The sequence below is a fragment of the Hylaeus anthracinus genome, unplaced genomic scaffold (assembly GCF_026225885.1).
Source record: "Hylaeus anthracinus isolate JK02 unplaced genomic scaffold, UHH_iyHylAnth1.0_haploid 11994, whole genome shotgun sequence".
NCBI classification, from domain to species: Eukaryota; Metazoa; Arthropoda; class Insecta; order Hymenoptera; family Colletidae; genus Hylaeus; species Hylaeus anthracinus.
Window position 1 is genome coordinate 1,998,502 of NW_026534341.1, and position 25,252 is coordinate 2,023,753.

The following is a 25,252-nucleotide window of genomic DNA, read 5'->3' on the forward strand; positions in this document are numbered from 1 at the left end:
TGTAAACGCCCTAGACTCTAGCGTCCAAAAAGGACCAAGAATCGAAAATATAATAATTGCTAACGTTGCTTTCAGGTCTCTTGGCAGTGGTAGACGCCTCCACCCTTGGGGAGTTCCGAATGTACGCCATTCCTTGGCAGATGTCCGCCGGATGCCAGCTGGCCGGCTTCCTGGGTGTTCTGAGCTCCGAGTTGAGCGTTTACACCCTGGCGGTGATCACTCTGGAGAGGAACTACGCCATAACTCACGCGATGCACTTGAACAAGCGGTTGTCGTTGAAGCACGCGGGCTACATAATGACAGTGGGCTGGGGCTTTGCTTTGGCGATGGCTACTCTGCCTCTGTTCGGTGTCTCGGACTACAGGAAGTTCGCGATATGCTTGCCGTTCGAGACGAACGGCAACGCTGCTCTCACGTACGTGATCTTCCTGATGCTGATCAACGGTGTAGCCTTCCTGATACTGATGGGATGCTACCTGAAGATGTACTGCGCGATCAGGGGTTCCCAGGCGTGGAACTCGAACGACTCTCGCATAGCGAAGCGAATGGCGCTGTTAGTGTTCACGGACTTTCTCTGCTGGTCCCCCATAGCGTTCTTCTCCCTGACGGCCACCTTCGGATTGCAGCTGGTCTCCCTGGAACAGGCGAAGGTGTTCGCCGTGTTCGTACTACCGTTGAACTCCTGCTGCAATCCGTTTCTATACGCGATCCTGACCAAGCAGTTCAAGAAGGACTGCGTGCTGATATGCAAGGCGATCGAGGAGTCTAGAGTGACTAGGGGGATCGGCAGATGCCGGCACAGTTCAAATTTCAGCAACCGACAGACCCCGGTGAACACTAACAGCCTGGTGGACAGGTCCTCGCGCGACAATCAGACGCCCTGCGCGTGCAACGCGAGACTATTGGAGACCGGACAGTGCTCCGGTTACCGACGATGGGGCACCAGAATACTGTGGCCATGCGCGAAGAACCCTCGGCCGCGTCACGCGCGCAGCGACCAGTACGCTTACCAGATCGCGGAGATCCAACAGAAGCAGCACAAAAGAGCCTCCTCGGTCTCCTCCAGCGAGAACTTCTCCTCGTCGAGATCGGACTCTTGGAGGCAGACCCACCATTGTGGAATCCCGTTGCGGCTGCTAGACCCCAAAAGAAGGGCGTCGTCCTGGCTGATCACCAGGAAACCGTCTCAAGACTCCAATCTCAGTTCGTCTAGAAACGACTCGTCCGGTTCCGCCACCACTGCTAGCACCAGCACGTGGAGGATATCCAGATCTAGCGCGTCGTTGGAGATAAACGCGCGGAACACGCCCAGACCGGCCAGGTCGAAGCCAAGACTGACGCGTCAGCTGGCGATCCAGGAACCAGAACCACCGGGATCACCTAGCAGACTAGCCGTCAGGCTACTCGCCACGATACCCTCCGCGGCAGAGACCAGCGATCAGCAGGACGACGAGAACACGCCACAGAATTAGAGATATTGCGTACGAGTGCGTGTGTGTATGCCACTGTGTGTATGTGCGTATACCTTTCAGGGATTAGTCGATCCTGAAGGATCGTAAGACCGGGTCTCGTTGCTCCTGAACGGTTTCAGTATTAGAAGAGTGGTAGTTGACGAGTGTGATCGCATGCTGGAGCTTTGGAGAAGCAAGGGACATTGGCGAAGAGAGGAATGTTATATCGTAAAATTACTCGCGCAAGTTTTCGTAGACATCGTAGACGGTCCAAGGCCAAGATAGCGAAAGACCAATCTACCTTTACTGACCGTCCGTTACACGCGCAGATAAGCGATTCGATTGCACCCTGAGGGTGTAATCGACGCATCCAATAGTCATATTTGTTAAATACTGCCAAGGATTACAGTGTCTCGGGAAACAATAGCCTATCGCAAGACTCGAATCCGTTGTTTACGAGAGACTGGTTCTGTATCTTTGTTTCAGATACGGTGAATCCCATTTTCACGTGACAAAATCAGCACTGCCAAGTTGCGGGGAATCCCCAGCACTGAATAAACAGTGTAATGATTCTAAAGTAATGATTCTATTGCTTGAGAGATAAACAATCGTCACTTGAAAACGTGAATCACTGTAAGAGACGAATCCAAGACGATGTCTCTCTTTGAAAAAGATGATTCCTAGACTGGTCAATTTTTTTAGTGGGTTTTAGCATAAAAGAGACCTCGAAGACCGTAAGTTTAAATCCGTGACATTGGAACTCGACGTTCTGTATAGTTTTGGATTAAGAATAGAACGATGAAGTATTTATTGATAAATTAAAAGGATACACGACGTGTTTGTTTTCTTTCTTTTCGCGAGGAAATCACTCGGCTCCGCCGCTGATGAGCGCTTCTATCGAAAAACGCGTGAACCGTTCGAGAGGAAATCTTCTGTCGCTAGATCAGTATTCAAGGAGGGATCCGTTGTATAATATTTCGATTGTTAATAGGTGCGTTTGCGTTATTATAAGACTGACGGTTTATACAATTCGTCCCGTAAACTTGTAACCGATTTCTAGCTGAAAATCGGGTCACGTAACGTACAGGGTGTCCTATATAAAATGTTACAAACGGTTTCCTTGGGAACTAACGAAGCTTAAGGTGGAAGGTGTTGTTAATTTTTTACTAGATTCAATGGACTTCCTTTTTCCTAACAACGACCGTTGTTAGTTTCTAAGAAAACGACTTGTGACATTTTGTACGACATACCCTGTATATGGTTCGCAACAAGTTCCGCAATACTAGTAATAAACGATTAATTCTCGATTAATTTATTGATTAAACGATGGTTTGTTCATCGCTACGGTGGTCGATAAATTCTCGAGTAAACTGTGATCACATTTAACAGAAATTTGAACATCTTTTGCTAACCATTTTATATATCGTATTGTACATAGAGTTATCGCAACGACATAAATATCCGAAAGTTTATTTATTACGAAGTGTGGAAAGATAATATTATACAGAACCGATGGGGAATATCAAACGTTGACTGTAATCGTTGAACAAATTACCCATGATTCATTTTTCTAACTACCTCTGCATTGTGAATACTTAAGGTTTTGAGTCTTATATATTTATTACATAACCGAAAGGATATGATTAGTATAGCTAAGCTCCGGCGAAACAACGTAACATTAATTTATCATCTATGAAAGTTACAATATCAATGCAAAACAACTGCCAACAAGTTAACGTACGTAATTAATCGTTAGTTTAATAGACGATACAGAATAATAGTTACTAGGAGTAATATCATTACAATTACAAGTTTTAAAGTTCATCTAGAATGTTAAAAACAAAAGCTATCGCAATGGCGAAGCTCTCTGAGAATTTATGGACCACCTTAATAATCGTGGAGATAAAAGATTCGCAAGTGCAGCTAAGTTAATCGATTGTTAGGTTACAGTTAGATCGTTCTAGCCTAAAAATTATTATAAGATCGTTATACAGGGTGGCACGAAAACTATCACCGCCAAAGTGTCCGAGTGTAAGAGAGCTATTGCGAAACACTAGCGCCAATAAGATGTAGCATAAGTCTTGTCGACGCTACTGTTTCCTTGTAGTCAATTCTGCAACATGTAACTTTTCTTAGAATCTCTTTCTAACTCTTGTCGCTCGTCTGTGGTATTTTGATGACCACCCTGTAGTGTGCAAATGTTTATACGCGGTAGAGACGCTTATAGTATTACCACTTACCGGACTCGTTCTGTTGTTGAATGCGTTGATTCGTTTCTTCGCCGTTTTCGTTGTTTTCACAGCAACCGTTTGCTGCATCCATTTTTTTTTTTTTGAGCGTCGTTTCGCCTGCTCGACGAACGCGATTTGCGTGTGTGTCCGAACCGAACTATTTAATAACGTTTTTCTAATAAAACTGTGCATTACGATAAAACAGGTTGTCGAAACTTCATTGTCGTCGTTCCTGTGAAACAAAAAGCGACTTGACGACGAGTAGCGATGGAACCGAGCGTATCGCAAACAGTGTCAACGCACGGTGGACATACTCGTGAGACTGAAAAGATAAAAACAAGGAGCCGTTTTAACAGCATTATGGGCTCCTCGTTAAATTTATCTCCTTTATTAAAACGGCACTGGATTGGAGTTGACTCTGCCGATTTTCTTCGTTGGAATTCCTTTATTTTTGAAAAATCTGTCTGTCGCGATACAAGGAAGGAAGACCTGTCTCGCTTTCGAAGCGGCGACCAACAATATAATAGTAATCATTATTTAAATACTTATCTAAAATAAATTCGACTTTGAATAGTTCAACGTGGTTGTCGCGAATACTTGTGTCCACTGGCCAAAAATATCAGACCACTTGTTGTCGTTCTCGAAATGATAACTTGGTAGTTGTTTGATAACGATAAATAACTGTCCTAACGGGTGTTTAGATGAAAAATAATCAGACAATGTGGTATACAATTTGTTCCTTTATTCGTTTGTTTTCGAGAAAAACTATCTTAAAGATTGGATGGGGCACGCCGTTGCGACGCCATTGCGACGCCATTTTGGAGAGCTACCAACGTTGTGCACATTCAAGTTGGTTTTTCTCGACGAGGAAGTAATATCGAGGTATGATCTTATATTTTTGGCCAGTAGCGTATATAAATATTCTGAAGTAACGTGTACCACTTTCACACTGTACATGCATTTTTACCTCTCTCTCTCTCTCATATATACACGCATACTCTCTCTTTCATTCTGTCTCTAACAATAATCAGTAACTCACTGTGATCTTACTGTTTAGGTTAGGACGCTACTCACCGATCCACCAAGGATCTCCCTCACTCGTGTTCAGTTTTCGCTTTTCGTAGGTACAGAAAACACTCAGAGTCCCAAAGAAACGTCTACTTTTTCAAACGAAAATCGTCGCGAACTCCGTGGACTGAATTATTTTATCGATTGCAGATGAACACGGTCCCGAAAGCGTAAGGATTAAAAGCAACGCCAGCCGCCAAACAATTTTTCGCAATCGGAAACAAGCTGCGATAATTGGTACTTAACGGGTCGATACGAAGTAAGACACTAAACGAAGCTGACACATTTTATTCTCATACATTTGTCTGATGTTCGCTCTGATTACACGTTCCTACACGCTGGTCTCTCCAATTATTAATTAATTCTTAATTAATTATTAACCGAGCCTAGAGAATCGTGTAGATACTTTCGATCACGTATTACGCGTGTACGTTAATCGAATTTGGTCCACGAAACTTCAGATTTCTCCGTCTATTGCTCTCTTGTACGATACACGTTCTTACATAATTTTCTATACGTAACAATCTTCCGCGAGTCGAATATTACACTTAAAAATGACAAAAACCGAGAGAACCTCTCGACGACGAGGGGATAATTCTTCAAGTTGCGAACAAGCTATTTCATTATCATTTTGAATATGTAAATCTTTGAAACGCTTTTAATAACCAATGTAATTGCTTGTTCCCTACGGGAAGAATTACTTTGTTACAAATTATTGATTTAGCACGCTGTCTTTCGGACAAGCTTTTATCTTTCATGGCAGAATAGAGGGATTTTAAGTTACGTTTGCGAAAGTGTAGGATGATACAATGCCCAATGCCTGAATCAGTCGATTTACTTTCCAGATCGCATAATCCCGCGGTTCGTTCGATCAGGCCCCTGAGATACAAATGTGTCAGTTTGCCAACTGGGAGAGAGGAGCGAACTAAAATTGTTAACCCGAACAATAAGAAGCCGGCAAAAGGAATGCGCGTCATCGCGTAAGAAACAGAGGGTTTGCACGTGCGAAAGACTATTGGCGCCAGTTTTTTTCTCTCGTAAACAATAAGCGTACTTCTGCTCGCGAGGTTACGTCTGACTCAGAATCGAACGTAAATTAAGAAATAAAATTTTGCATCGATCGAAGACTGCTAAAAACTGTGTAAATAAACTGATGTCAACAATGTCTGCATACGTGGAAACCCCGCGGAACGCTTCGGAGGAAGGTTAAGCTTCGTTCCCCGCGAAGGGTGGGGACGCGTATAGTCGCAATGGTCAACCAAATCCACTAATCTTAACCAGGTAAAATTGTAATACACGCCAACGTAACACATGAAACGGGTACATCGGGTAGCACAAGAGAAAATAAAAGCAGAAGTATAATCGTAGCTTAATGGTTCCCTAAGGGCGGTGCATCGTGCATCCAGGAACCGAGTAAAATGAAATCGGGTAACAAAGCGTTTGTGTGAATCCACCGTGGCTTCGGTTTCTCCTCTGAACATTGGCCAGGCTCGTTCGACTCTAGTCGTCCTTCGCTCGAGGAGAAACAGACCCACGGAAGTAAATCGTTGCGATGACTCCTAACAGAATTGCCTAGCGACTTTGCGCATCGTGTGACAACGTTGACGAAACTCGGGTAAATACTTATCACATTATCCCTTACACGTAGATACAAGTTTCAGAGAGTTCCAGCCTCACCGCGTTTAAGCTTCTACGCGTGTAGACGTATATATTTAAAAAAAAAAAAAAAAAAAGAATAGGATAAGAAACCGCTTTATCAGTGTCACTTGCCGCGCTGAGCGAAGAAACGGAGGGCGGGGGGAAGAGGAATCACGTAACATACGTAACGGGGAAGCAATAATAAGTTAATTCTAATTCTCTAATCTCTAAAAATGAAGTACAACAAGGTGTCGCGATACTATAGTATAGTTGGGATATTTAAAAAAAAAGTAAACGACGCACGAGTTAACCCTTTGCACTCCTGAAGGCAACTGCCCAGGCACTTAGAGTCGTTCTACTATAATTAATAAAATAAATGTAATATTCCCATTAAATTATGTTACTTCATATATACCTATGTTTAGTTGATATAAACTTAAAGTTCGAGAAAAGGTCGTAAAAACTAACAAATTGTCGAGATTCCTAAGGAACGAACTGTCCTTGGAGTTCACTACACACGCTTAGCCCAATAGCTTTGGAGTGCAACGGGTTAAAAGTCGGAACGCGACCATAAAATGCCTTCTCGAGTCGTGACGTTGTCTATTATACGGGGTAAGCACAATTTTCGTCGCGCTTTTTTCGTCTCCTTTCCGCGCTGTTATAATCCCCTGAGGTCCTGTTGGGATGTTCGGTATTCGAACGGCTTCGGAATCCGCCGACTGATATACACCTAATAATACTTGGAAGTCTCTTAATACAAATTCGTCTAAAAAAAGTGAGCCTTGGTAAACGTAGCCTTAGAAATTATTGCTTTGCAACGACGCACTATTTACAATTCCATCGGTCTTGATATAGTAAAGCTGCTGGACCTCAAAGGATTAGAGTCGTAGACTGATTATTGTACCTGGTGATCCCATGAGCGATGCCGAACAACGAGATACGTGGAAAAGGTTGAAGATGAGCTTTGCGTCGGTACATTCATGAAGTTAGAGACAACCTGAGTGTAACAAGATCCATCCTTAACCATGATTAATGAGTTGTGGATCTGATTTCGTCGCCAAATACAGAATTGTCTTCGAATATTTTCATCGTTCATGGGATTACCCGATAACGGTCGACGATCATCCTTATCGTATATGTTTTATCATCTACTTTTGAAACACGTGCTCCTATGGTGTATACATTTCGAATATTTTTACAAACGTATAAAAAGTCTGCGTTAGTCGTTGCGAAGACTCGCGCGACTTCTGGTCGCTTATTAAAACACTTTCGTTTAAAGTGTACGTTACATTTAATAGAGATGCTCGAGAAATAATTTAAAAAAGGAATATTCTTGGAAGCATAAAGGATTCGATAGAAAAAAAAGAATAAAACGAGACGAAAAATGTTTGCTACCGAACAGTTGCTACTAGTATCGTGGAAAAGGTGAAACCGAAAGCCTCGGTGCGTTAGATTTTGTTTCGGGGTCCAGAGCATATCTAAGAGGATCCAATGCAGGGATGGGCGATCGTCTTTGATAGTTTTTGATAAAAAGCTACCCGCTAGTCGGGATGGAAGAATATCACGAGTTGTCTCGCACGATGACACTAACGAATTGTCTTCCTAAGTGGAAAATGTTGCTTATTTGTCTTCTACGATAGGCTTAGGCCGAACGTCGTGTAAGAAAATGGATGATGAAATCATTTCGGTGGTTCGCGAGCAGTTTACTGGCCTTTGGAAGAATACTGACGGTGAAAAGGAGACGTCGAAACGAAAAAGGAATGAACTCGATAAATTGCTTCGTTGCTTCAGAGATGAGACTAATATCGCTACCAAACCGAAAGTTACCACTTTGCGCGTGGGAACTCTGCTCTAATTTTGCTACTTTAGAGAGACGCTGTAACGCTACAAGATATACCAAATAGAGATTCTTTTGATTCAGAGAGACGTTAGAGGAAGGTCTAGAACCTGAACACCTGCTGACCGTTGCAGGAACAATTGTTTATGGCTCAATGGAAGGAAGAGCAGGGAAAGCTTCCGCGAGCCAATGGAGTACAAGCTTAAGGGAGAAACTAAGAGGAACAGAGAGCAGCTTTGGATGGAAGCAGAAAGGGACGCTGCAAGGTAATCGCTAGAGTTCGTCGCCCACCCCTGAGCCAAGGTATTGTCTTAACTGAACAATTCGGCATCGCGAGCTTAACAATCTAGCTACCTAGGTCGGACATCGCTTTGGTGGTGTCTCGGCGAACCAGTCATTCGTCGGTTTACGTCTAAAAAGTGGACGAGGATTTGGCGAAATGGGGCACGCTAGGGCACCAAAAACATCCTATGCAACAGTAGCCGAGTGGAACAAGATCGTCGATAGAAACTCTGCCTCTTATCGGGGTCACTGTACAATCTCTTACGACCTCTACTTACCAACATACACTCCTCAACGTTATATAATACATCAATATACAGTTTATAGGGCAATAGTTGCATTCCCTGTATGTACAGAAGTTCTTGGCTAGAGCGAACTTGTGCAGCTACCCATGAACATCCTACGCAAACGATTAACGATCATTTTAGTCTTGGAACTAGATTCGTGCAAGGACTATCTATCTTCCTATGTTTACAGCGTACATAATTTTGATTGAATCGATCAGTTTTGATTAATTCGTCGGTATATTCGCTAAGAATGGCTAAGAATCGCAACAGTTCCACGACTAAAGTAGCTTTTAATAATTTCATGAGAGCAAGCAATCGTTCCATCCGGCTACGGGTGTCTCTCTATCGTATACACGTATGCGCCAAAGTGTGTACTGCCGACGGTATCTAATCGCTACAAATCAGTGATAAACCGGTTCTCGAATAATTAATTTGTTAAGTGTACGTCGCGGTTTACCAACTAATCGTAAGAGTTAGCGTTAAGTAAAAGGAATTAAACGAATGCACGATTATGTTATTGACTAGCGTGACGTGGGGCATCATCACGTGACTTTAGTTTTGTTCTTCCGGAAGGGAGGGAACTGGGGGAACTTCCTGCGTCTTCGTTTCAGCTCGTCGTTGTCGGTGGTGGAGTTCGAATCTGTTGAGAGCGTTTCGTCGTCCACGGACATCAACGTCGGCAGTTCCCTTAGGGTTTTTTTTTGGCTGACGGTATGGGTGGTCGGTATCGACGTCGTGGCGGTCGTCGTCGCCGCCGTCGACTGGCCCGTTTTCTGAACCGACGAATCCAACGAGTTCTCAGAGTAAGACGTCTTCGATAGGAATGCTGAGACAATCTTGTCCTCGGCGCCCAGGAGCATGTTGGTGTCCTGGCTGTAGGAACGAACGATTCCTGTCTTCTCTTTGTTGAACGGCTTCCCAGTCTCCTCGGGACCCTCGCCCACGGTGAAGTGCACCACGTTGCTCTCCGGTGGCGTCTCTTTCCCTGTTTCGCTGCTAGACGAGTCAGGTGGCAGCGACGACTCCTTCCATGTCAGGCTGTCCAGGGTACCTGCGGATCAGGATGTGAACGTCATCATGAAGCCGGGTACTCTAATACTCTAGTGGTTTCTCATGTGTTTTTTTTTTTTTTTTTGTTTGTTTGTTTTTAATCGGTTCTCTCTTGGTAGATCGACCTGGGCGATGACATTCACTGAATGAAGTTAACATAGTCTACCTCGTGTTTGGAAGTTAGTCCCTCCGCACCAGCTGCTCTTAGGAGCTAGGAACGAAGGATGCCTTCAGCCACCGTTTAAGTCAATAATATTTGTGTCTATGTTGGTGTTTATTCATTAAGTACGCTCAATTTTCTAACGTTGTTTCCTCTACAGATACGTTCGACTAGTAATTTCGAGATAACGTATTTTCTTACTATCGTTACTTTTGTTAGTCTAACTCTACTAGCAATCTTCATGCTTCTCCCATAAAAACCAATTCCATGCAAGATTTAAGTTTACTTTACGTGACTCTAATATTTAATTATTTGTTATTAGATAGGTGCAAAAGTAATTTCCCTTTTCTTTTTTTTTAACTATCGTGTAACGAACAGAAGCTAAACACTTGTTATCTTTTCCTCGTTGAATACAAATTGAGAACCGCGATACTTTAAAGACATTCAAGTGTTGCAAACAGATGTTTACATTTATATACATACATTCGTATTCGTTGCTTTTTATACTGAATTCTGAATTTATTATAACTTGCTAGAATATTATAAATACTACTGTTGCGTTGACGAAGAATCTCGAAAGAAGTACAAATTTCAAGAATTTGTCCGAGTTTAAAGGGACGATTACAGAATTCCAAGAGTATGGAATACAGATTATCAGACTTCGTTATCGTACTGGTATTTCCGTGTTATACGGCGATACAAATGATTATCGCATCCTGGAATGTGTAATCGATCATAGAGGAGACGTTCCCCGCTGCTTAGGTCATACAAACAAGGCTCAATCGTTTCTTGGTTTCTCGCATCTTGCTTGATTTATTAACTACGAACTATAAATTGTACACAATCAGGGACGGGTTAACATATTGCAGTATCAGAGACAGCGAATACAGACTCTTTGGTTTATCTTTTTATCTTCTACGTTCACGATGATTTCGATCATCGATCGCACGATTCGCAAGATCCCGAACAACGCTCGAGAATGTTGGGCCCCGTGTAAAATCCGCGGTCGAATACAGTCGAATCTAATTTTAATTGATTCTAATATTAATCGTGACGCACGCCGAATGCGTGTCCCCCGAGAAATAGAATTCGTTTCTTGGCATGATCGGTCGGCGACGATACATCCAACTAGACTCCCAGATATCAGAGATTATTGTTAAGCTATCGCGCTTAAGGGTAACGTTGAAAATTACTGTCCACTTAAATGTCGTCGGCATCGTGCAACTGGAAGTATTCGTACGAGAACTGATCCACGACGAAATACGTAATAGGTTGCCAATGAATTTGAATACCAATTCGAAAATATGATACGATTCTTTGCTCGAAATTAACCCTTTGGACTTGATTGGCTTCTCAGACTTATCCTCCTGATACTGCCTATAGTACAAAGGATTGACTCTAAAATCCATTCGCAAAGTATTTTATTCGTAGTTCCTCGAGGAACGTCCTGTACTGTCTTTCATACGCGCGAAGAAACGGTAGCTCCAGTAGCAGACAACGAGCCTAATCGTGCAATTAAAGAACGGATTCCGACGCTCGGTTCGCTTTAATTTGAACTATTAATAAGTGTTGTGCAATTGTTTTCTGCTGCTCTGGCAAAATGAAACCGTGCTCCTCGATGAAAAGAGAAAACGCTTTGTGGTCGGTCGATTCGACAAACATCACAACAATCCTGCTAAAGGAACTAACACGATAATACATTGATGTTTATTAGTAACGCGATAAAGTCGACGCTTATCGATAATACAGTAACAATTTGGGCGATTATCTTGGCACTTGGGCGATACCAATGCGTCGCCCACGAGTGGAAGAAGAAACTATAAATGAATTTTAAGATTTAACGTTCCCTCGGTTAAGGTCTTTCTCGGTATACGAAATTATATTTTTAAACTTGGACAGACAAGAGCGGTTACTTTTATTTGTCCCAAATTATAATTTTGAATATTGAAAAAACCTAGACCAGAGGTAAAAATATATATTTATGTATATACCGTTATTATTATTCTAAATAATAATGCTTGTACCGACTACAGATCAGTATAATCAAATATTATCGTAATTCGATCTGTATTATTAACAATGGCTTTCATAAAAATATCATCACATTTGGATCACTTCATCTATATTACTTTCTCTTTCTTCTTCTCTTTCTAAAAATGTTCGTTACAAAAATACTTATGTCATGCTTTCCTTCAAAGTATTAATCTAATTTCTTATGCTCTGTACGAATACGTGGTCGCGAAAAAAAACATCACGGTTTATCAGTGCAACAGTGTTACTACTTGTTAAATTGTACACAGTATACAAACTTATCCGTTAACAATAAGTTAAAAGATTTGTCGCTGTTTCCAAAGTAGACATGCTTCTATGCGAAACTTGACAAATCTCGGATTAGGAAAGGGGAACATTTCAATCGTAATCCTCCCTTTTCCTGCACATAGCCTGATCAAATAAATTTGATAGAAGACTGTTTTTTTTTTTTTTTTTTTTTTTTTAACGCTAAATATAATGTCATGTATCAAAGATAATTATATTTGATTTTCACGCGAACTCGAATCGTAGATATTTTCTCGATGCAAGGAGCATTTAATCGCAAACATTGCACTAACGTCACACATTACTTTGGTATGTACAGTTCATCTTAGAATTTAGTGACTTTTACGTAAAATATTATTTACTTTATGCATATATATTACTCCTTTATATATATATGTACTCTTAATAAATTACAGTTCCCAAATTTCGTAATTTTGCGATAGTTGAACGATTTCGACAGTTTTAAACTGTTTTATAGAAATGGTAAAAAACTTAGATCACGTTGCTCCGTTAATTTTTCTTCAAATCGGAAAGTGTAAGGCATAGAAATGTAAGGCAACGCGTGAATAGTGTTGTGCGCGTATTCGTATATCGATAAAACTTTTACTTCAAAATTTCTTGTAAAGAATTTGTACAGAACATTTCTATACAATTTCATACAAACGTCCTTAAGCTATTAATAGACTCGTTAAAAGCATGTTAGAGTTGAGAAAAATTCAGAATTCAATCTGTGCAAGTGTACGTGTAACAAGGAAATTAATCTCACAGAAAAAAAGAAATACAAAAACAAAATTACTACTAGGAAGACAAACAAGTTAGTAGATTATCGATGCCGGGGGCATCATTTACGCGAGAACGAATGGAAGATATACAGGTATATAAGTGTCATATAAAGTTACAGTGGTATATACAAATTGAGCATTGTTATATCACTCTATATGCTCCTGGAAGTCCGAATCTACATGTTCGCGGAAGTCCGAATCTATATTCTCGTGGAAGTCCAGCTTACCTGTGGCACCACATGATGAAGGAGCGTATACCGAACTTGCTTCGTCATCTAAGTCATCTTGGCTACTGAGTCGACCTGCGAACATTAATCACAGCGAACAGTGAAACAGTGTTATTAAAATTATTGTCAAACTTCTTTAAAGTACATCGGCATTTATTTAATCTCGTATAAGTCAAGCAATATCGCAGAATTACACTACTCGTTGCATTGCCACGAAGTTTGAAGTCTGATCATTTTAGACTTAAATACCTCTGAGTCCAAGACTTCGCCCGTTGGGTGTTCCTCTGTAGAGAACCGTTTCTAAATAGCTTAGACCATTATTGTTGATTACGTTGAAGCCACACAGAAGTTCGATTTGCTTCCAACGATGTACCCTCTCTTGTAGCTCCGCGGTGACTTCATTTAACGCGGTTCTTGCTTCCACTATACTTTTGTCAACTTCGTCGATGGATTTCCCGTGAGTGGAAACAAACGCGCCGACTAAGCTCGATCGTTTTTTTCGTAGTTTTTCGCACTGAAAGATACATTAACGAAAACCGTAAATATCTGTGTTGTAATAAATATGAAAGGAAAATTCGGGACATGTAATATCTTACTGCTTCTCGTGCTTGTTGCAGTTGTTTTTCCGCTGATATTTTTTTCTTCGTGTACGCCTTGTTCTCAATTTCATGAGTTAATTGTAACCAGTGTTGTAATCCTGGAGGAGGGGACCAACACCTGTCTTCGAGTTCACCTTCCGCGCGTTGTAACTCAAGTTTCAACATCTACGAGTCAGAAATTAATTAGGACCTCTAATATACGCATATCGATACGATATACTTACTTCGATTTCTGCTTTTAATTGAGAAACTTCAAGGTCGGAATACGAAGCGTGCAATCCCATGCTTTCATCTTGTAAGCGTTTCTCTAAATTCTGTTTTTCAGTCGTTGCACTTTCCTGTTCCAATCGTGCCCTCTCTAATTCTTTCTATAAATTTTAATGTACAGTGTTAATAATTAGCTGAATGCGTAAGAAATACAACGTACCTGTAAATCTTCGAGTGCCAGTTCTGCTTTTTGCAAACTTTCCATATCCTTCATCATTCTGTGCAGGTGTTTTTGAGAATTTTTCTTTTGTTGATAGGCGTACCAGCATCCAATAAGTGCTCCAAATAATAACGTTATCAATATCAAGTCTTTGATACTGTGACCAGTATCTAAAACATAAAACGATATTTAAAGCAAATGCCGTCGTATAAAGAAGGGAACTTTAAATATAAATAAAAGAAAACATTCGCACCTTTTGGTGGTCCAAAAAGTACTACATCCATAGCTTTTAAGGCAATTTTTTGTTTATGAATGGGATCTTTAATCCCCAAAACATTACTTAGATAATGCATGTTGTTCACAGCCAATCTGTGGAGTAAATAGAATGTTGAGTAAATCAGCAAACAGAACATACATCGTAAAACGTACCTTGGGAGTGTGGCACCAGTTACACGGTGTTGTATAAAAGTAGGAACATATTGAGGAAGCTCTACATTAGATGTTAGCCATTCAGACGTTTGTTCTATAGTCCAATTGTGAACCTGATAAGAAAAACCATTTAAATATAAAGTTTTCATGGCTAGAATTAGAGAATAAAATCGAGGAAAATATCGATAGTACCTCCGATCTTAACCAGGCTTCCCAAAGTTCTCGAACGCTAATGTGCATATCGTCGTTATGATGGAAAGCCCTCTGCCTCCTCTCATACCCAGCTTCATATTGCAATTCTTCCCTTAAAAACTAGAAAAAAGATTGTATTTTCTCCCGTTCGGAACCTAACGAAATCAACGAAGGAACGATGTACTCACATCGTCCGATTCCGAAAGATCTACATTTCCATTGGCATCGTCGTCTAGTTGACTGTGGAGTGATTTGATAGCTTCTAAACCTAGTCGATCATGAGAAGCCAGTGTAAGACAAGCTAGGTCATCGTTACAAGTATCGGAACCTGTAATAAATTGAATAGCCTACGTTTGATTGTATGTGTTTATGATTACATTTAGGTTGTTACGACAGGTGCCTTTTAAATGAAATTGTGTTTGAACCTGTAAAACATATACGACAAGCTCTTTATCCAATTTTATTAAAGCAAAGATGACAATGCAATATATGTATTCTGTTAATACAAACATGGTACACGTAACATTTCCTTAGATAATACCAGAGATAAGTATTACCATTATTATCGAATGAATACACGACTAATCCTCGAACAATTACAACATTTCCACGATTATTTACATTTTTTAAAACGGGCTTTTATCATAAACACATTTAGGTTTCCTTTACGCTTGGCAAACAACAAAAAACAAGGAACCAAAAGAGAACTTCTTATTGCAAAAAATACAAGTAAAACTGCTTTTTCATTTTGGATGCTTACTATCACTAAAAGCAAGCATTACAAATGCTTTACAACAAAAGTACATAAAAAAAATAATATTCTTCCAGAAATTCAATGTTATTCATACTATTAAGCATTATAGCACAAATAAAGATTATTTGCACGCATACATAAAAAATTTATGTGATAATGTCTTTCTTCCCATCACTTCTTGAAACCTTATTTTTGTCTTGCAATAAAAATATCAAACTAATGGAAGAGGATAGGCTCTTTTGAACAACATATGTCAAATATTTAAGCAAGATTTTGTGTGATTACATTAAAAGTTCTGATTATCCAAAAGTTCCAATTCTTCATTATTATGTAAACAGTATGTAATGTTCTGTTTGGTCTTGGTTTCTCGCTCTGTACTCCAAAGAGTTAGCAGCTGTCTTTAAAACCTGAGAGAAGAAGAGCAATCGGTTTATGAAACAGAATCAGTTCCATCTTCTTCTAAAGATTCCTGATGTGACGGGAAAAAGGACATTACTACATTATCTAAAACATATTTATACAGTTTCTATCTTATGTTTATGGTTGGCTATCGCCAAGGAAGGGAAACATCTTAGCAGAGAAGGGTATAAATGGATCGTGTTGAACGATTGAAGAAGATTGGGACGAATGTAAAGAGAGGAATGTTGACCCAGGAAACAAACACGAGCGAATGCCTGTAAGAAATTTACCAGCATCGTGAGCCACAGCCTGTGCCAGTCCATCTGTGAGAGTGGCGGTGAATGCTGAGACTTTGGAATGTGAGCTTCCAGAGGAGCTAGGCTGAAAGTTCGGGCTGGCATCGAGGGCTCCCCCGCTGGCATCTACCGTGTTGCAACACCAGTACAAGAAGTGCAGCCCGAACAGTAGAATCGCATCGTTAATCACGGATGCTCGCATTTTAAGGTTAGCTACACCTTGTCACTGACACCTCGCGCCCCCCTTGCGCAGTTGCTACAAGTCAAATAAAGCCGAATACTCTTGGCCCGTTGTCACCTTTGACGTAAACCCGCAATAGTGAATATACTCAAGGTTACAGTTATCAAAACCGGGGTGGCAATACGATTTGACGAGTGCATAACACGCGCGAACGAGCCACGAACATTACAGCAACCCCATAACTAATAAGTCGCACACCGTCGTTGCTGGCTCCATCAAGGCCGACAGGTCGGTCAACGTCCAAGATCGTTTTTTTAAATAAATCGATTGATTTATTAATTAAGTACACTACTCGACCAAGTCGGGTTTTTCTATCAAGGCCACTGCCCACGAACAACGTAACGGAAAATAATTAATTTAGATTGGAAACAACATTGGTGCATCTTTCTGCGTATAAACAAATAAGTACGAACGATTGGTTACGCAGCGGATCGTTCCCGTACTCTCATTGGCTTGGTGATGCACTTGAGATGGCATTGCCAACGTCGGTGCAGCGCGAAAATCATTTCTTTATTTAAGTTCTGGTTGCACGATTACTGACGATTACGAAAAAGGAAGGCGAAGCTGAACTTCTTTTTCGTAATCGCGTTGTGGCGACCTCCATGACGAAGCGTGGAACCATTCGGATGGTTGAGAAGTTGAGAAGGAATAAAATCGGTTATCAATCGATGATCTGTTCGTATATAAATTGAGCGAAATAGATAACGATGGTCTAAGCTGGTCTAAGGCAGAATCTACCTGCTGGAATGCATTAGGGATGAAACACTTTCTTTAATTTCCTTTTTTACACTTCAGCACAATATAAATAATAATTACACTTGTAATGTTATTTTATCGAAATGAATCCGTTCGAATATATCGCACTTAATTTTACTACGTTAGACCTGAAATGGTATTTCCAAGTACCAATTTTGGTAATTTCATGCGAATAAAATGGTACGTTGTTTCGACAACGATGGACTTAAAAATGAAGTTACTTACATACGTTCTGATCGAACTCTACTTAAATGTTTTCTTGCCAATATGCAATACGCGACACAGCCATATAAATGTTTGAGAGATTCTTGAGAACGCGTTACTCAATCGTTGTTGCGTTGACTGCGCGATGATTTCTCGATTGTATTAATCGCGATAACGTAATTAATCATTTCCTCGTCTGCAGGATTTTCTATCATGTAAACATTCAATCTGCTCAGCGCGCTATATTGTTTGCAAGCGTGCACTACAAGGTGACCAGCTATCGGATTCGTTTGAAAATTCAATGTCATTACATTGTCGTGATTGCTTGATGTTTGAATCTCGTCTGTATATTTGCCTTGAAATCATTATACGTAAAAATCATCGATGATACGAACTTGGAAAATTGCGTACACGATCGTTTGTACCTGAACGAAATCATGTATTTACGTTTAGACGACAAACAACAACAATGAATAGTCGTCGCGTTCGTTTTACGATCGCCTGATAGTATTTGGATATTTTTACACTTTATTGCACGATTGTGATACGAGAGAATGATACAACCGTTATGACACACGATAAATGTGTTTTTTTATTCCAAGTGAAAAATGTCGATCGAAATCTTACTCGGTTTGACGAGTTGCAAGACTTAAAACACGCGAAGAATCGAGACTGTTGAGATTGTCGCAACAGGTATTCGTGTAAACATTAGAATGGAGAGCAATCCAAGAAGTGATGATTGCGAAAATCAGGGAACAGGTACATTGTCGAAGAAAGATGAAACTCCTACCACGTCTCAAGCTGTACAAGGCTGTTCGGATGCTAAGATACCTACGGATACCAAAAATACTCAAGTTCGTGTTGTCAGAGGTACAAAGAAGGTGAAATTAGATGTTGGGGACAGTAATAATTCTGAAAAAAAAGGTTTGTTACATACTCTTACATACTCTTTTATTTGAGTATTTTATCTAGATAATAATCTATAGTTACTCTATTCATTTATGTTTAGATTCTAAAGATGAAGAAGCTAATGCTGAGGTAAAGGTGAGATCTCTCAAAAGATCTTGCGAATTATGGTCCATGGAAGATAAGAATACTTTCTTCAAAGCCTTGAACGAATACGGGAAAGATTTTGATGCTCTGCAAAGTTTTTTCCTATCTCAGGGAAAGAAGAAGGGTCTACCAGATGTTATGATAAAGAATAAGGAGCAGATTAGGCATTTTTATTACAGAACCTGGTTAAAAATTTCAAAACACTTAAAATTTTCAGAAGGTAACTACTTACAAAACATTTCTAATTTATTATCTTGTATCAGTACTAAAATAAATGTTTTATTCTATAGACGTGAAGAAAACCTCTCAGGAGTTGTATGGCCTAATTAATTACGGTGAACTCAGAAGAAAATTACCACGAATACACGAAAAAATACATTTGAAATTGAATGAACTAGTTTACTGGGGATCCACGCAGGTCAGACTTAGAGGAAAAACTATGCGAATTAAAACACCTATATGTAGGGCACTGAGAAAACTGAATCAATTAGAAGGTATGTTTAACAAACGAGATAGGATGAGAAGTACTACACAAAATTCATAATGCTTATGCTTATGCAGATTGGCAGGAAGAAATCAAGTTACCGTCTCGGATAACGATAGAATTAAGACCTCGTAACAACATGGCGTGGTGGCAAGTACAAGCATCCGCGATGAATCCGAGAGTACGCACTTTACTACCTATACAGAGACGTTTGTCCAGTTTGCTAATATTTTTACAACAAAGATGGAGGCCTGCGAAATATAACACAGTATCCTTGCTTCAAAGTACACCGCCGATATTAAATATTATACGTTGCGCAAAATGAAAATACAAAGAGAGATCCTATACGCGTAATCTAGTCTTCTAATACAGAGAATAATATCGTTAATGAAACAAAGGATATTCGGCTGTTACGAGTGGCACCTCCGGATGGATCTAAAATCACTTTACCCATGGTGAATCTTGGAGAGTATCTCACGAGTAACAGTGTCAGTTTAAATTCCTATGAAAAACGTCTGGGACTAAAAAGTTCCAGGCTAGACTTACTTGGATCGGTGCAGTATTTGAAAGGTGTTGGAAAGAAGGGGATTAAGAAAAGTAAGGTGGAGAAAAAGGGTGCCAATCAATCCGAGGATAATTGTACGGTGCCGGACAATAACAGCGATGTCGATGCGATAGAATCTGGCAGTAATGTTTCAGAGAAACCATCGGTTCTTAACATTTCAGAGAAGTTAACATTGGAACCACAGCCAACAGAACCTAATAGGTTCCCAGGAAGGGAAACGGTTGAAAGAATTCGAAAAGGATGGAACATCGAGGAAGCAAACACCATCACCGTGGGAGACCTCTTTTTAATGGTACTTATCTTCCCTTAAACTCTATAAAAAAATATTGCGAAAGTCTAGATTATCTTTTCTATAAATTTACAGTTTGGTCGCGAGTCTAAAATTACTCTAGAGTATTGGTGGGATTGGAACCCACGAGAACAACGTACCGAAGAGCCAGCATCGATCAGTTTACGGGACGATAATTTGTGCCTAACTTTACAAAAATTATTATCGATAGCCAAACACAGTTATGGTTCAAATAAAGTAAGAGAACACTAAAAATTCTAACGTTTCATAACAGATATTTTTTGTTTTTAAATGTACTAATCGTTGACAATTTTAGGTGTACGATAATACTTCCGGAAGTAACGAAACCGTAATTTCATCTCGTATGCTATCGACAAAGGAGTCGACCTTCAGAAGACCTCTTATACCGCAAACTTATCCTAAAATCGGTACACCAGACGCTTTCAAAACACAGCTAGACGTAAGTAATTATGTCTGTATACGTTTATCAACTGAAATACAATTATCAATCATAGTACCGTATTTTCTAAACCACAGAAATTCAAGACGCGCTTCTGTAAACGAGGCAGAACCGTAAGGCAGAAAAGTCTTATTGTGCAAAGGGTGTTACCAATAATATCTGCATCGAGTAGTCCATCGGAAGATTTACCACCTACCCCTCAAGAGACAAGCAAACCAAATGATTCTCCTTTCAATAATAACGATCAACGAAATGACAAACCGCCATCGATAAACATAAGCGAGCCGCAAGAGAAAAGCTTTTTAATCGAACTGAACGCGGCAAGGGATTCGAAACCTACGAATTCGATCATAACTAGTGCTACACAGATTCTCAAAGAAGGAGAACATCAGTGGCTGAATAGCGAGGTGACTTTTTAATTCTGTAATTTGCGATTTTGATGTATCGATTAATTTCCGCCGCGTTTGCTAACGGAGATTGTATCGCAGGTAGCGGATTTTTCTTTGAGCAGTTTTTTGGGTCAGCTCGAGTCACCTATGAAAATCTCACAAAGAAGTCAAAACGGAGAGCATATAGAAGATATTCGTCCATCGTCCGACGTAAATATTGGAAGGGTGTTAGACATTGGTATGATATTCCAATATATTAGTAACGTTATATTAATATTTCAGGTTGTGTCGCATATGCAGTGTCTCATGGGGGAAAATAGCGTAGATTACATGGCAAAATTTGCGAATCTCGCGTCGCAAATTGCATCGGATGATAATAAGAAATAAGAATAGAAATAAATTAGTTAAATTTTGTATAGATTTTAATTGAGATATTTAACGATCTTATACTTTGTAAATTCGGTCTAAATATTTAACCCTTTGATATTCCATTTATAGGTCGCATGAAATAACCATTACGAAACCGCGTATATATAATAAATGAAGAATAAGTAGAAATACATTTTTCACGGTACACAACTCACGTGTACACACAAAGTATCGTTACATTATTTCGTATGAAACTCCGACACAATTTCATGCTTTTTCGTAATTAACAATTTAGAAAACACAGTAATGTTTGTGATATTTTTTACGATATGTATCATAAATTTAAGTTATCGATTTCGTATATTCAGCTATCCATGAATATTTATAGATATTTAATTTTACGTGTGCTACAAAGTATTTATAGGAACCATCAGGTGAACGCGGGAGGGAATGCATTTGTAGGTGTTATCTTTGTTCAACCACGAAGATGACGCGGTGTCTGTGTGTGGAATCACTTAGGTAAATTCTCATGTATAACGACTGTAACTGTTGGAGTATCATATAACTAATTATGCGCGTCGAGAGAGGTAAAAGTGAATTCCCGATTTCCGATTTTCCTTCACGGGAAAACACTAGAAATTCCAGTTTCTTGGTAACAGCGGTTAGCTACACTCGACTTGCAGCTATGCAGACGTGTCATTTTGATTATTGATGAATATTTTACAAGTACTGTTTTTAGGAAGAATTACATTACGCTATTGGATTGCTTGAAATGATAATTTTTTATATGAAATTCATGATTGAAAAAATTGCAGGCACGCGCGTGGAATAGAATAGGAACGATAATGAGCGGAACATCCCGGGGATACTCTTGTTCTTGGAAATAGAACCTACGGTCTTTTCGACGGCACGTTGCGAAACAAACGTAAATGATTCATAGCACCCGCGTCCACGTGATCTTGTGCGCAGGCACCTATCGTGTATCTGTATTTGCACATGTGATTTTCTTCGATGCGAGCGCCTCCGATTAACTGGTTTTGCTCGTTTTATCGATCGCAAATGCTAAATCACCGAGAAAACGTTTTCCTTTCTGAGGAGAAATGTAATGTTTCAGTTTCCTTACACGTAAACGTTAACGACATCTTAATTATGTATTCGATATCATTCTCTTCAGTAACGTAACTAGGGGTGGTTCCCAACTTTATAACAAACGTATCAATTCGATACATTTGCACACGTGTGCAAAGGTGATTTGTCCATGTTGTAAATAATTAAAAACTATCTTTAAAGCATAGTGGATTGAAAGAGTTAGGTAAGAACACCATAAAGTCAAATTAACGGTGCTTACGCCATTGAGTTTTTGCGAGTCGCAATTTAATTTCGACAGGTTTCTATTCGAAGATCTCTTCGACCGTCACTCGTGAACGATCGTTTTGGTTAGGAACAGTTAGGGACTTTCGATTCGCACGTTAAAAAAATAATCGTGAACCTGTTTGACAGTACGAAGTGACCTTTCCCGTTTCGAAACGCATTCGATTACGCAGACGTTCGAGTTACTACGCTGCACAGATAAAAACTTTGCCGTAACGTGTCGTAAAAAAAAAACCACTCGTCGTTCTTAATCTTCCTTGCTCCTGTCGTTCTTTCTGCGCATATTTCTGTCGAGGAACTCGAAATTTCATTGATGCGCCTTTTGTTTACGCGATATCCAATGTTTTGAAACAGTTTGCGTACAATACTCGCGTATACATTTGTTAAAAATATTACTAATCGAAATGCATCTCATTACCATCCCAATCATCGACATAGTATAGTATGTACAGTGCATGTAATCTTATAGTTCTCCAGTTACTCACGATGATAACGAATAATGTATACTGTAATTGAAACCAGAAGAGTTGATAAAAAGAATTTTAATATATTCGTAAGTTAATTATGTTCCGCTCGACGCTAAGTAATTTTCTGATTGTATTCCGATAAGTAAATGAAAATTAAGGAGTCGACGGGTGCTCCATTACCAATTAAAGGCGATCACGTGGCGAACAGCATTTATAATTTTACGTTTATAATTCCGCGGAACGTTCAGCGCGATTCACGACGTGGTGCATTACAATTTCGAGTGATCTCCCGCGTGAAGGTTAAATATGTAAGCGTCTCCAGGTATTCGCAATAATTGTAACGAATCGCCTCTCAACATTTGCATCGCTGATGAACGATCGCAATTTATTTGTTTCTTTTCTGGATACTCAGAGTTCCTTGAAAATAGTAGTTCTTTTATTTCTTTTAGAAATAAGTTTGCGAGGTTAGGTTACGGTTTCTTACGATAGCCGATTACTTTGAGGGAAGTAAACGAAACCGAGATACACGAAAAGTCGTGTCCGAAGGCGATGCGGTCGGAGATGGACTGAATGTGTAATCGTTTCTTTTTTTTTTTCTGGTTTCCGTTGTCGTAGCGCAGGAAACAAAATTATCAAGAGGATACGTGCAAAAAATTGAACGAAGGATTTATGTATATTTAACCCGAGGCGACGGTTTGCTCCGCATTTTTCGAAATTGCATCCGAACGCGGCCGAGACAATTCTGTTTGTTGTTCCGAATGAGACTTTATTTTAATTTTTACGAGGGCCCAATGATTCATCCCGAGCGCATACGAGTCTGGCCAAAAAACAAGATGAATCTCGAGCGGGCGAAACAGGTTCGAAAGCTGTTCAGGAATTTTTCGATTCGACGAAAAGGAACGGAAGGAACAGGGATGCGTAATAGTTGGTTCTTTTATTTGTCGAATTATCCCGGAACCCTGTAGTTTCCCAATGCCTTGGACAAGTACAAAAGTACTAGAAATCGTTTCAATTTAGCGGATCGTTCGAGGAAAATTTTTTACGTTTCGAAATATCCGGTTAATCAGCGGATCGATACAAAATCAAAGCTTGACTCGGTTGTCGACGATTGCAGTTCTTCGAATCGGCTATTGCTAATCCTTTGGAGTTTCACAGATTGCGGTTGGATATGATAAAGACTGTGTTCTTCCCGCTGTGGAAACGGAATATATATAAAAAAAGAAAGAACTCAAGAACATGAAATAAAACGTAAGATCACGGTACCACTGATGTTTACAATCCGATGTCGAGACATTGTGGCGCACTATAAATAAACGAGTCCATTGGCGTCGCTCTTCCAACTTCTGTTTTACAAGAAATGGGGAAAAAAAGACAGGAAAAACGTCCATTTGCGAATAACGATTAGGGATGTCAACGATCTGTCCATAATATTTGTCGAATTCGTTCGGCAAAACGGTCGACGGTATAATTTGCGCCTTTTTCACAGATTCTATTTTTGAAACGCATAAAACGGGTATCGTACCGTGAACGTAACAACATTTCAGGAAACTTTGGTATGTGTGTCAAACGTCCAAGCGAGGAAACTTAATCCGGTCTCTGTATCTAGAGGTTGTAATTTTGCGTACGGAGAAATATCCATTTAAGATTGGGTTATGTTGAGTCCATATCAGGTTAACAAAATATTTGATCTATATGCATATGTGTAAGTATCAGGGTGCGCCAAGTACGCTCGATTCAATGAAAAACTCATGTAAACAAAACCACATGACTGTGGAATTTCATTGATCCTCTTTGTCTTCGGCAAAGATTCCTAGACTCGTTGCAGAACTGTAATTATTCTATTATTAATGGTAATTTGTACAACATTTCGTGAATCTGTGTCATAACGTTCCGCCCATTCTTCCCTGTTGCAAGTCACGTGGGTTTGTTTACACGAATTTTTTGAGGGAATGCGGTTATGTAAAGATAAATCTACAATTTACAGCAGACTATAGCAGGTATCATTTCTGGAGAAAGCAATTTTATTAAACTCCACTGAATACGTGTTTTGTGTGAAGGAAGAAATAAGAGTACGGGGGAGGGGGCATGGTAGTGCGAGTAGAATGTTTGCGTTTTGAATGACTATAACGTATGACCCAGTGAAGGTCAGACGTTACACTTTGCCTCCAGGGAAGGTCTT

At 39.9% G+C, this 25,252-nt stretch overlaps 3 protein-coding genes and 2 long non-coding RNA genes across 12 annotated transcripts in view; 3 read left to right on the plus strand and 2 right to left on the minus strand.

Moving 5' to 3' along the window:
* LOC128888374 (lutropin-choriogonadotropic hormone receptor) overlaps positions 1-7,391 on the plus strand; it is a 29,349-nt gene extending 21,958 nt beyond the window's left edge. For 5 of the 6 annotated variants that reach the window (XM_054145165.1, XM_054145166.1, XM_054145167.1 and 2 more), the window contains one exon: positions 76-7,391. In XM_054145165.1, the coding sequence (XP_054001140.1) occupies positions 76-1,472 (1,397 nt within the window). In that variant the 3' untranslated portion in view covers positions 1,473-7,391. The remainder of the gene's footprint in view (positions 1-75) is intronic. The other variant, XR_008460240.1, reaches the window with a different exon arrangement.
* LOC128888379 (stromal interaction molecule homolog) lies at positions 6,590-17,012 on the minus strand. Of its 2 annotated transcripts, none has more exons than XM_054145185.1 (11): positions 16,420-17,012; positions 15,165-15,244; positions 14,977-15,096; positions 14,785-14,897; positions 14,609-14,724; positions 14,356-14,525; positions 14,153-14,296; positions 13,926-14,093; positions 13,579-13,843; positions 13,330-13,404; positions 6,590-9,845 (listed from the first exon to the last, which is right to left on the minus strand). In XM_054145185.1, the coding sequence occupies exons 1-11, from the start codon at positions 16,625-16,627 to the stop codon at positions 9,337-9,339; spliced, it is 1,968 nt and encodes a 655-aa protein (XP_054001160.1). In that variant the 5' UTR covers positions 16,628-17,012; the 3' UTR covers positions 6,590-9,336. The 2 variants fall into 2 exon arrangements, with proteins under 2 accessions (XP_054001160.1, XP_054001159.1); XM_054145184.1 differs by having other exon boundaries at positions 15,165-15,304; positions 16,420-17,005.
* On the plus strand, positions 10,450-11,469 carry LOC128888394 (uncharacterized). Its single transcript, XR_008460243.1, has 2 exons — positions 10,450-10,558; positions 10,601-11,469. It is a non-coding gene; the product is annotated as an uncharacterized LOC128888394 (long non-coding RNA).
* An 849-nt stretch (positions 17,013-17,861) lies between the features above and the next one.
* On the plus strand, positions 17,862-24,300 carry LOC128888376 (protein cramped-like). Of its 2 annotated transcripts, XR_008460241.1 has the most exons (11): positions 17,862-18,550; positions 18,636-18,899; positions 18,970-19,173; positions 19,241-19,431; positions 19,523-20,020; positions 20,093-20,254; positions 20,334-20,477; positions 20,555-20,884; positions 20,966-21,076; positions 21,149-21,754; positions 24,229-24,300. XR_008460241.1 is itself a non-coding variant. In XM_054145181.1 (10 exons), the coding sequence occupies exons 1-10, from the start codon at positions 18,340-18,342 to the stop codon at positions 21,251-21,253; spliced, it is 2,220 nt and encodes a 739-aa protein (XP_054001156.1). In that variant the 5' UTR covers positions 17,862-18,339; the 3' UTR covers positions 21,254-23,157. The 2 variants fall into 2 exon arrangements, 1 of the variants encoding a protein (XP_054001156.1); XM_054145181.1 differs by lacking the exon at positions 24,229-24,300 and having other exon boundaries at positions 21,149-23,157.
* LOC128888393 (uncharacterized) lies at positions 23,993-24,477 on the minus strand. The gene is made up of 2 exons (XR_008460242.1): positions 24,337-24,477; positions 23,993-24,265 (listed from the first exon to the last, which is right to left on the minus strand). It is a non-coding gene; the product is annotated as an uncharacterized LOC128888393 (long non-coding RNA).
* Positions 24,478-25,252: the final 775 nt, after the last annotated feature.

Coding starts and splice junctions, on each gene's coding strand:
- LOC128888379 (XM_054145184.1), bottom strand. CDS start 16,627: ATGCGAGCATCCGTGATTAACGATGCGATTCTACTGTTCGGGCTGCAC. Junction 14,898..14,976: donor AAGCCTGGTTAAGATCGGAG/GTACTATCGATA, acceptor TTTTCTTATCAG/GTTCACAATTGGACTATAGA. Junction 9,846..13,329: donor TTCATCATGTGGTGCCACAG/GTAAGCTGGACT, acceptor CCTGATCCGCAG/GTACCCTGGACAGCCTGACA.
- LOC128888376 (XM_054145181.1), top strand. CDS start 18,340: ATGGAGAGCAATCCAAGAAGTGATGATTGCGAAAATCAGGGAACAGGT. Junction 20,255..20,333: donor ACAGTTATGGTTCAAATAAA/GTAAGAGAACAC, acceptor TGACAATTTTAG/GTGTACGATAATACTTCCGG. Junction 20,478..20,554: donor CTTTCAAAACACAGCTAGAC/GTAAGTAATTAT, acceptor TCTAAACCACAG/AAATTCAAGACGCGCTTCTG.